At 36.5% G+C, this 12,452-nt stretch overlaps 1 protein-coding gene across 3 annotated transcripts in view; it reads left to right on the forward strand.

Annotated features, from left to right (window-relative positions):
• Positions 1-12,452, forward strand: part of LOC149190052 (uncharacterized) — a 206,981-nt gene extending 194,529 nt beyond the window's left edge. For 2 of the 3 annotated variants that reach the window (XM_089412006.1, XM_089412007.1), the window contains exon 12: positions 11,998-12,452. In XM_089412006.1, coding sequence (XP_089268132.1) covers positions 11,998-12,131 — 134 coding nt within the window. In that variant the 3' untranslated portion in view covers positions 12,132-12,452. The remainder of the gene's footprint in view (positions 1-11,997) is intronic. The other variant, XM_089412008.1, reaches the window with a different exon arrangement.

Here is a 12,452-nt window from a genome sequence, read left to right on the forward strand (position 1 = left end):
TAACTACAATAGTAATGGGGTAATCACTAGTATTATAGGGACCCAACACTTCATTCTAATTTGATGATATCCTGAACGAAGATCTAACTTGGTGAAGTAAATTGATCCATGCAATTCATCCAATAATTCATCAATGACAGGAATGGGAAACTTATCTTTAATAGTGAGCTTGTTGAGCTCCCTATAATCCAACACATGCGCTATGATCCATCTTTCTTGTGCAGCAATACTACTGGAGCAGAGAAAGAACTTTGGCTAGGTTGAATTATACCAGCGTCAAGCATTTCTACAACCATACGTTCAATTTCACTCTTTTGGGCATAGGGATATCTGTACAACCTGATGTTTGGAGGAACACTTCCTGGAATCAAATGAATAGCATGATCCTGATCACGAATAGGTGGGAGACCTTTGGGAGTTTCAAATATCTTGGAATGATTGTCCAAGACTTTTTGGAGATCTAGAGAAATAGATGATTTCGATGTGGAAACATCTAGCGGACATAATTGTGCAATTACACCTCGTTGTTCCTTTTCTTAGAAGCTTTGTCATACTGTTAGAGCTTATTATCTTTCTCGGTTTCCCTGCAATACCCCTTAATTCAACTTCCTTTCCTTCCGCATAAAATTTCATGAAAAGTTCTTGAAAGTTAAAAGCTATTGTACCCAAGGATTGTAGCCATTGGACTCCTAGTACAACATCAGCACCTCCCATTGGAATGGAAAGCATTGTGCTTTTCAATACATATTCTCCCATGGATAGCTTGATATTATGGCACTTTCCAGAGCAATTTATCGTTCCTCCATTTGCAACCATCACTTGACACTGGTGCTGGATATAGGAAGCAATTCAATTCTTTTGCTATCTTACAATGAATAAAATTGTGAGTACTCCCTGAATCAATCAACACTATTACCTTTTTCTTCTTGATTTGTCTTTCTATCTTGATGGTTTGAGGAGTGGTAATTCCAGCCAATGCATTACAAGATATGGTCGGATTCATTTCTTCTTTATCTAGGCTTTGTTTCTGGAGTATATCCTCTTCTTTTGACCTTTCTTGCTCCTTTTCTTCTTCCTCTTCACAATCTATGTAGAATAATTTCTTCTCAGCACACTTATGACCTTTAGTGTATTTGCTATCCCAAGTCATCGGATTCGTCCTAAACCCCCTACGAATCCCGAATCCAGCGAATCCGACATGATTCGGTCTGGATTCGTGTCCAAATCATATGACACGTCGTGTTTGTTTCCGACACGTCGAATCCGAGGTCGTGTCACGATTTTGGGACACGTGTCCTGTTTCCAGGACTCGCTAAGCTCAGTGCGGGAAAGAAAAGGGCATGTTTGCTCATTAATATTTTCATTTGGCAAGTGATTTGTGATGTTGCAGCAAGGAGTAGAGCATTTTGGCAGCTTCATGATCAAGTCTAGGCCCTAGTATTGATATGCTATTCATGGTAATGTTAAATTCTTAAAGTAAAAGTGACATTCTCCTTAATCTTCATTTTCATCCTTTTACTTAAACTTTTAACATTACCATGAAATGACTCAGGATGTTTGAGAGTGGTTCCGACCTCATTGGATTTCATATGGAGAAAGTAGAATTTTAGATTTCATTCAAAATCCAGCAGACTTATCAGTTTTTTAGGATTTTAGGATTGGTGGATTGCAATGTTTCCATTGAATTTTGTCATGTATTAGGGTATGGAACTCGTATTTAATCAAGAGCACCAAACCAAGAGCTTCTGAATATGTCGTTTTCGCTCCCGTTTTCACTCCCGCTCCCCGCTTTCGCTCCCGCTCCCAAGTAACACTGTTCCTAATGATATGGGTCTGGACACCACTGTTGAGTTGGCATTGGCCAACATGGATCTCAATGATCCAGTGCTAGAGCCTGTTAGATTTGATGACTTAGAGGGTTCAACCTCCATACTAGCAGATGCAGAGGCGATTATGGATACAGGGGAGGAGGAGGATGCAGAGGAGAGCAGTGGGGACCATGATGATGGGGACAGTGATGCTGATTGATGCCTTGAGGCTTGTATACTTGTAGTTGTTTTATATTTTCTATTTCTATTTGCCATTGGCATTGCACCAACACTACCTATGTAACACTTTTTGATTTGATGACTTAATGAGAAAACTTCAATTGTCAGTGTGTTTATCTTACTATCTTGTAGTTGTAAGTTGTCTTTCAGTTATGAATTATGAATCATGATTTAAATTTTTAATAGATTTATCATTTATGTGACCAGTACCACTGACATTTATTTGAATTTTGTATGTACTATGCATGCTAATAGCTATAGATGAAGATCTATGTTTGAAATTAATAAATTTGTATCATTAATTAAAATTTGTGTAAGAAATATGATAATATCTAATTTTTAATATATATATATATATATATATATATATATATATATATATATATATATATTATATATATATATATATATATATATATATTTAATAAAATAATATATAACGTGTCCTGTTCCGGGGGGTCAGTGTGTCCGAATCCGACACCACGAATCTTGAATCCTACGTGTCCCGAATCCCCGTGTCAGGTGACTTAGTTGCTATCACAACTGTAACAAAGCCCTTTTGCTCTTTTTTCTTCCAATTGTTGTGGTGTCAACCTTATAGGTTGTGGAAGGCTAGGGGCAACAGCACTTCCATTTTTATAGTTGTGAGTGGTTATGCTTCTTGGTTGCCATAATTTTGCTTTCCATTTTTCTTGCTAACCTGAATGCCTTCTCTAATGAATCAGGTTCCCAAAGGCGAACATCACGTTGGATATTATCCTTTAAAGTCCCTATGAACATATCAATCCTATGCTCCTCTGGAATATTTTTTACCCTTATGTTCAATTTTTGGAACTCCTCAATGTGCTCCATTATTGAACCCTTTTGTTTGAGACCTATCAATTGGCTAAAAAAAGTGTTGCTTTTTGTATCCTCATAATGTGCTGTCAATTCTTCCGTAAAAATTGCCCAAGTGATAATTTGTTTACGAGAACAAAGCCATTGATACCATACAAACTGATTTGGTTCCAAATATAAAGTTGCAATACGTACCTTTTGTGTGTTTTGCACATTATTGTGATCGAAAAATTGCTCCATCTGTAATATCCATGTTGCAGGATCCTTGCCATCAAACTTCCTCATATCGATTTTTGGAATATGGTGGGTATTCGATCCAACATTAGAGTCTATGGAATCATGATTAACATTTCTTTTGTTCTCGTCATGAGTTTCTTTTACTACACTTTCACCATTAGTGACAATTTCTTGTAGCAACTTATTCAAATTTATCTTCAATTCTTCCATCTTATCATCCATGCCACCCATTTTAGCGTCCATGCCATTCATCTTAACGTCCATGCCATCCATCTTAGCTTCTACGCCTTTCTTTAAATAATCCATCTTAGCTTCTACACCTTTTTTTAAACCTTCCATCTTAGCTTCTACATCTTTCTTTAAACCATCCATCTTAAATTCTGTTACTTTTTCTGCAAGTGACACTTGTTGCACTTGGTCTTGTAATTTTGATATATCATGTTGCATTTCTTTCTTTTCTTTATGAGTCATGCTAGAGCTTTCAGGTTGCTTACTAGGTGTTTGCATTTTCTTTCCTCGGGGCATCAATTACCGATAATAATGCTTTACTATGCCCATTGAATTCTTTCAAACTAATTTTTCAAACCAAGCTTAAGCAAAAATTAAAAAAAAAAAACTACACCTTTTTTCACTTTGTAGGAGCTTGATATTGAATCTGATGTATCTCTATAATTTCGGATCATCCAGTTCTGAAATTGCGACCTGTAGTAGCCCTCTGCATCCTCTTTCCAATGCCACCAGTCTGATCCAAATTAGATTCTCCAAGGAAGAGTTATGCACAATCTCCCAAGATGACCTGATTATAGACCTTTCCAGAAGAGCGAACTTGTATGAAGTGCCACGTGTCACTGTTTCAACCTTTGGCTCTGAAAAATATATACAAGAAACTACAGTCCGTCCTCTTTCTGTATCTTCTTACAAAATTTCAATTTGATGCTCAGAGAGAAAGTTATGATGATTTTCCCCAGGTCACCTGTTTGGAATGTAATTCAGGAGTCTACAAAAAGACCAACTTCCTCAGATCATATCTCTGCAAATATAGTGCGAAAAGCTCAAAAATTCGGACTCGAGGTTCAGTGCGATTTCGTCTTAAATGGTTTTTTTTTCACTTCTGAAACGTTGTAGAAAAAAGTTATAGCGAAAATGTCATGATGACCTATTTAGAGCAGCGAAACCCTAGAATCCAAAGCTCTGATACCAAATGTTATGAAACCAGCTCACAAAAAGATAGAAACGATAGTTGAACGTCTTAGAATTCAACGTTTTCGAGTGGGCAACCTCCTTTACATTACACAAAAGAACAATCCTTGGATGATTCAAATGACAAAACCTCATTTCTATATATAGGAGTTTAAGGGGTCACAATATAACCAAGCCGGCCTAACAATAATAATATAAAGGCACAAAAATAACAATAAAGGAATTCTATGGGGCACAGTAATAACAATATGGGGACAATAGGGGCACAACAATATTAATAAAGGACACAACTACAATATTAATGGGGCCATCACTAGTATTATAGGGACCTAACATATTTTATCTTTAACGTCATTATTAAAAGTTGTTGAAAATTTACCTCGAAAAAAAGTGTTATTTCAGCGTCAACACTTTTCGTTTTAAGGGTGTTTTTTGCACCAAAAAATTTGGTTTTATTGGCTTTTACTAATATTTTTAAAAAATGTTGAAAATTTACCTCTAAAAAAAACGTTATTCTAGCATCAACACTTTTTTTTTTCAGGTTGTTTTTTCATGCTTTTTTTGGGTTTTTTGGCTAGAGTTCTCGTTTTGAGTTTACAATTCCCGTTTAATAGTTTACTTTGTTTGGTTATCTCTGTGCAATAAGGGAAACATCTTTTGTGATAGATCTTTGTGGTTACAATCTAATTGAAGAGAGCTGACTTGGACACTTGGTGGATGCTTTGACTTTGATATCTCTTGTTGAATTTGATTCTCTAAGGAAATAATTGTTGGGTTTTTACCCTAAGTGGGTTTTCCCAGTATAAACATTGTGTTGATTCTGTGCATTGCGATCTCCAATTTTTCTTATTCTTGTATGGTTGAATTTCTGAAGTATAATTGCTTGATGAAGAAGTTGTAAATGCTAAAAGAAGACATTTAACCATCATAAGTAATTATTAATTTTCATAAATAGGTGCTAGTCTTTACAACATTTCAAAATCCAACATGGATAAACTTCTTGGAGAGTCTAGTCATTATGATGATACACAACATTTTTCACAATCTCAAGGAGAATAAATTCCTCCTGAAGAGTGATCCATCCTTTTCATGTTGCATATTCTCATCATTTATTGGAAGTGGTTAGTAAAGGCTAGTCTTGAGGGGAGTTTTTAACAAGAAGTGGCATGAGAATTCACTTGCTTGGTCAAAGAGGTGCCATAATCAAAGAGGCAATTTGCACATAAAAATACAAGTGGCACTCCTTTAGCATTGTTTCATTACTTGTTTTTTTTTTTTCTTATAGAGCCCATCATGTAGGTTGGTATTTTTCTATTGTTGGAGAAGAGAGTGGATGTAGATTTGACTAAATAATATTTTAATTTAGAGGAGATTAAGCTCAAATCTATATAAGGATTTTCTCTCTCCAAGGTACTTTATGGTTGGATTATGAAGGATTTCTCTTTTGGAGACTAGTTGAATATCTTGTGAAGGCAAATGTGATTGCAAAGGTTTCTATGTAACTGTGGCTTCTATTTTCTTCCATATTGATGAGTATATATTTTTTGAAGTTACATTAAAAATTCTTTTGCAATAAGGTCTCTATAATAGGGTAGCTATGTCATTGGGGAAGGAGTTTGAATGAGGTGTTCTTTATTTATATTTCTTGTTGTTTTTACTTCACTGGGATAAACCCTTAGGGTGGGTTGCATTCAAAGATGGATTTCCATGCTTAGCACTCCATGATGATGAGGCATGGACTCATTGTTTAGCCCCATTACACACTTTGTGATTGGATGCATGCCCTTTAGATCACATTTGGACAATTTAGAGTTAGCTCTCATAGATTGTGGATTGAGATTGACCACCAGATTGATTGATCAAATAGAATCTACTAGCTATGCCATCTTTGAGGGATTGAGACCAAGGAGCATTTCATCTTCGATTGGCCCATTTATTTCAAATTTTGAGACGCATGGTATATTTCATTGCTTGTTGAAGGGAATGTTGACCTATCCAGTTTATTTTGAGACTTATTCTAAAGATGTCTAGCCATCTACATACAGGAAGCCCTCAGACTTCATGCCCACATTATCTAGCCTCATCTTAGACCAGATCCTGTTCATCAAATTTCAACCTTTATGATGCTTCCATCAGCAAAGGGCACCAAGAGATAGACTTATAGCAGATTGGTGTAGACATGAGGATCCATTCTATTATTTTATGGATTTGAGGTGGCATCGAACATGTGTTATGGTCTCTAAGGTGTCAAAGAAGCTAAGGAACACGAGATCTACAAAACCCAGAAAAGGTTTTTGAGAGAAAACAATTAGAAACCCCTCAATTGAATTAATTGATCACTAATTAAAAAGTTTCTAAGTCTAACTTAGGAAAATCGATTAATTAATGGGTATTAATTAAGGAAATAAACTTTTGCTCTAGAGACTTCCGGAAAGTGACTTAATGAAGTCTAAGATGATATTTAGCCATCGAGCACGATTAGATCTTGGTCATTGATGCTCCAATGAGAGCTTTTAAGAGCAAGTTGATGGGATGGAGATAGACACAATTTACAGTTGTGAGAGCAAGGGAGCAAGATAGTGTGAATTACCTAGTGCATAGTATTCAACGAGGGTAGAGTTAGAACCAAAGAAGCATCAGTGAAAGCGTTTCAACAGAAGTTGGAGAGAGGATTTCCAGGGGAGATTTCCACAGAGACTTCCAGATTCAAAGAGAGTCGAATTCATCTACAAGAAGGTTGTACCAGTTTGTACGAATTCTCTAGTGCATAGATATGGGCAACAGATCATTTTCTAGTTGTTGGGAATCAGTTTCAGAAGGTAGAATGAGCTTTCCTAGTGCGAGTGCAGGATCACCAAAGGAGTGCAGGATCAGTCAACTCGAGATTTAGTCAGCCAATTCATAGAGAAGAAGGGAGTGTGAATTACTGGAGGAGGCCAAGTTGGGTTTTGCAGAGGAAACAATGAGTTTCTAGGTCGATCTATTAGTTGCGGTAGTGGAGAAAATTTTCTAGAGCTTTGCCAGTGTTTGGCAAGCAAATCATTGTACTCTATAATTTCGCTGAAGAAAAATAAAATAAACCCTCATCTATTGCACCTGTTTTCCATTCGAGGTTTTTCTGGGGACGTTTAGTCCAAAATAATTGTGTCAATTTTTTATGTGTGCATCTATTTTTGAGTTCCTTATTTTACTTCCGCAACGTATTTTCTTTGTGAAGAATGCATCATTGAGTTATTAGCTATATGTCGAAAACAATAAATTGTTTACAGTTGGGAGAATAATTTCTTGATGGTGCATTCAAGGAAATTTCACAATTCCCCTTACCTAGAGACCTCAAAGATATTTCCAAACTAGATCTTTTACCAATAAGCAATCAAGGTCCCTTAGACACTAGTGGTGGGCTACTTCTTCTTGATAGTAGCACAACAAAGGGTCCAAATCTCCCCCCTAACTCTCCCTTGGAGCACTATTCTATCTTGAGTTTTCTTCATTTGACCTCGAGTGTTAGGAGAGATAGATCTAGTGGACCTAGTCCCTGATTTCTTTTTGTGGTCGCCTACACTTGGAGTCAAATTTTTTCCATGTTTTAGCATGTAGACATTATGTTTTTATGATCTCTTGTTCTTTTTATAGGATACCTTTTGGTATTCCTGTTTGTATTGACATCATTGTACTCAACAGTCCCATTGACGTACTTTTGTGGTCATTTGTTGGACATTAATATAATTATCTTATCTTATTTATCTAGTTGAGTTGTTTATGCTATGCCTTTTCTTTGAAAGGTTGCATGGTGTTTTCATACTTGAAGTGAGATCACCCTTTGTATGTTAAGCATGTGCATAAGTAGGGTACTTTTGTAAGGGCATACAAACCTTATTTCTAGCAAATTTGGTTTGTAGTTCATAGGTGAGATTTTGCAAGTTGTAATAGCAATCCTCACCGACCCTATTCCTATATTTTAAGCGCTCTTGTTTTCGTTTATTGACTTCATTATCCCAAATTTGAGCACTAGTCTTGATCCTCTATCAATTTATTTTCCCATGCTACAATTTCTATTTTACTAACATATAACCTTGTGCTTCCATTGTATAGCTTTAACAATCCTAGTCTAGGGACACCCCATTGTGCCATAGGAGAGCCAGCCTAAAGTTAGAGAAGGCATTGCTCTGGTGACAATTGACAACCCCTATTAGTTCCTTTATGGTTGCACTTGTGATTTGGGGATTTATCACTTAAGTCCAACTTTGCATAGTAATATGGGTCAAATGAAATTATTGCCTTAATTTTATGGTCAATAATAGGGAAGGTTATCTTGGTATGGACCCTCTTTGGTCAATCATTGGAAGCTCAGGGATGGATCCCTTGGTGGGAGGTCACAGTTTTCCACATTTTTAATTTTATACCTTGTGGTCGGATAATGGCTCACAAGCAAAGAAAATTGCTGTAGGCAGGTTGGCTTAAGCTTAAGCAAGTTGACATCTTTATGGAGGAGGATATTCATAATACTACTCTTTAGAAGCACACTCTGAGGTTGGAGATGATAGTGCATAGACTTGAGTATTATATTGCCAAGGTTGCTAGCTTCTGCTCCCATTTTCAATGTGCATTAAAGAGGGGGAATGAAATGTCCATTTTCTACTTTTACTTCCTCAAACAAAAGGTGGTTGTTGACAGTGTGCTTGGTCTTTGTAGGGTCAATGACTTGTATGACACTCTTGTAGAGGACCCTTTTGAGATGAGAGGTATGTTTAGTTCACATATTTGCTCCTTTTGCTCTGACAGATGAGGTGGTGGCTACTAGAGACCTGTTGCAAGGTTCTTGTCCAAGAAGGATAGCAAGTCACCAGGTATGGATGACCTTGTTAGTTTTACGAGGCCATACGGGAGTCCATTAATGATGGTTTTTGTTACTTGGACCCTGAAGTCTTCGCTTCATGTAGACCCTTAGGGGTGATCGAGCTCATTTTGAAGAATGCTTTAAGGGATTCTATTGGGGGATTGAAACTTAATATATTGCTCATAGTTGCATATAAATTCATAGCCAAGATTTTGGCTTTGCGGACCTAATGTGATATTATTTCTTCTCCCCACTTGTTTTAGGTCTTTGGTTCCCTCATTTTCTAGAGTATACAGTCATCTTGAAGGGGTGTTGCATGTTTGGTTGTTGTCATTAGGACGGCAGTAAAGCTGGGTGGGTTCTAGCTAGTAGACCCATTTGGAGTTAGTGGGTTCAATGGTCCTGTGTCGTGGAGCTGCCCCATTTTTAACTTTTTAAGCTCGTAGGTTGAGCAAGAAAGGCATTTTCTTTTGGAGAGATTTGTGGGATTTTTCCATTTTCTAGGCATTGTTGGAGTACTGTTGAGGATCACTATTCAGCTCCTCTCAGGACAGGTTGCATTGGCATGCTACAGTGTATGGAGATGATCGTTTTCTTATGTGCAGTGCTTTGTTAGGGATATGACAGTGCCTGCAGTTCTCAGCTTTATTAATCCTTTGGAAAGTCTAATGTAAGTTTGTTTTTGAGAATAAGCATAGCTCACTGTTTGTCTTTTGCTGTGTGTGGGAGGAGGATGCCCTGTTGATCAAGGATGCCCAATCTCTTGACCCCACTGCTTACTCTGATTTTATTTCAGCTTTAGTTTTTCTTCGTAAGAGGTTTTTCTTGGTGTTGCTGATTGTTGTTTCTTTAAAATATATCTCAAATCCAGATCTAACTATGAAAGTATTTAGGAAGACATCCTTTTGTTATGTTTGTCTTGATTCACTTTCCTACTCAACCATTCTAGTTTTATGTTAAATGTTATATCAATATGGCACCAGAAGCTTTTTGCACTTCTTAATGTGAAACATAGCTTTCTTCATTTTTTATTTATTTTTGGCTATTTATAATTATCATATCCTTAAAGGACTCAAAGCCACCATGAATCGAGTAATTTAGCAGAAGTGATGAAGAGAAAAATCTGAACGTAGGAATTTGTTGTATAAAAGAATTACCTTAGCTACCAGATGCCATGTTGTCCCTTACAAATTTCATATTATCTGATTTTCTGACCATGGAAACCAGAGTGCAGTTGCAGAGCTTTTGAAAAGCTAATTGGTGGTAGTTATGGAGTACTACCTATGTTCATTAATTGGACATACATGGTAGAATAATGTAGAGAAACGAGAGTTTGGGATTTGAATATTTTTTGGACAAATCTAAACATTCAACTTTTTTGACTTTCTGGAAACTATCACCAGAATCCGGCTATGCAATTGTTGGTAAAAATGCAAATAGATAGATTCAGCAACCCACAAAATCCTTGGGGCACCCAGATTATGCAATTTCAACAACTGATATCTGCAATCTGATTGATTCTTCTAAATGCCAGGCCGTATTTTGGCCAAAATGGGTCAGAAAACCTGACCAGTAAAAGATAAAAAGGTTGAACACATATTTTTCTGAAACAAGGGTTCTAGCCATAGATTATTAGTTGTAGGCTTTTCAGCTGTTTACTGAGAAAATATATTTGCTTAATTATTTTTGGTGTTTAACACCAGTTTTTATGTAGAACAAGGAATACAATATGGACTTAGATAAGAGATGCATCAAGCACCAATGAAACAGTTATTGCTTTCTTATCTGTTTTTTTACCTGAGTTGCAGCATAGGCTAAAATTTATGAAGCAGGTAGAGTCTGTAACAGACCCATTAATAAGCAATTAGTAGTCAACCGTTGGTAGAGTAAGAAGTGTTGGTAAGTGTCAAGTCATATTCAATTACCTCATTGAGGTTGTTGCTAGCCTTTAGGAAAAGGAAGCAGACATACATTAGTAGAAAACCACCAGATTATTTTCAGCCTTAAGGTAGGACGACTTGCAGGTTACCTTCTTTGAGTTTGAAGCATTTGGAAGTGGTATAAAACCACGAAGAATGGTAGAAAGGAAAATAGTAATTTAATGGAATCTTTTTGCTTAGATGAAAATTATGGCAGAAATAATTTTTGAGGGGTTGGGGCGGTAGAAACAGGAATTCAAAGCATGAATTCCCCACCACATGGTAGAAAGGAAAATAGTAATTTAATGGAATCTTTTTGCTTAGATGAAAATTATGGCAGAAATCATTTTTGAGGGGTTGGGGCGTTAGAAACAGGAATTCAAAGCATGAATTCCCCACCACATGTGGAAACCTTTGATCTTCATGCGGAGGGTCTAGAACATCCAATAAATTTGCATTGTGCAGTATCATGTTATTGAGCATCCTTGAATTTGAGCTTTTCTGAGTACACCTTCTAAGAAAGCAGATATCTTTGTGATACAAATATGCTTTAGTCTGTTCTGATCTCTTCATAGCTAAGGTATTTGCTCGATTGTTGTACTCCGTATGCTAAAACATTTTCTCACTCACTCTTTGTACCCTATATACTAATCCATTTCAGTTCCATTGACCATCATTGGTAACTGGAGTCCATTGATAAAATTTCGATTTAAACATCTACATATGTTTTTCCAATTTTAAGGTTGAGGACCTAGTTACCTGAAGGAAAAGAGCCAGATAGATAAAGTTCGAGTCTGTCTGAACTCAAAACAAGTTACAATTTTGGTCTACGCTTTTGATATTTCACTTATCCACTCTTAAGAATGTTTCAGTCCTTTGCATACGTTCTGATTATACATGCCTTATTGTGTTATACTAGGTGCCACTGGAGAAGGAGGTGAAATTGGAAATGCAGTACAGAATGTGGAGGATTCTAATGGACAAGGTGGTACAGTAATGGAGGATAATGCAGCCGAAGAAGAGGAGGATGATATAGACTGGGAAGAAGGTTAAAGCTTTGGATGTGAGGCTTCAAATGAATGGTATTTCGATGAATGGATTTCATTTCTTTGTGTACCAATATTACAGAATTCATATTTTGTGCTCTTTGACATTACTTTTCACTAATATTTTAAATTGGATTTGTAATTTTTATTTGGAAGGAGTTATTTTCTGATAACAGACATGTTCTTGTAAGGTACTGCTCTGTCACTTGTTTATGGAAGACACAAAACTCACTCTGCAAGGTCTGATAAATGTTGCCAGTTTTTTCAAAAATATGTGTTACAATTGCTAGTTGTTATTAGTATCCATGATTGTGTCTTGCAATGCAAA

Source organism: Pinus tabuliformis, chromosome 3_1, assembly GCF_031772625.1.
Source record: "Pinus tabuliformis cultivar Carrire ecotype Pingquan chromosome 3_1, CPIR1, whole genome shotgun sequence".
NCBI classification, from domain to species: domain Eukaryota; kingdom Viridiplantae; phylum Streptophyta; class Pinopsida; order Pinales; family Pinaceae; genus Pinus; species Pinus tabuliformis.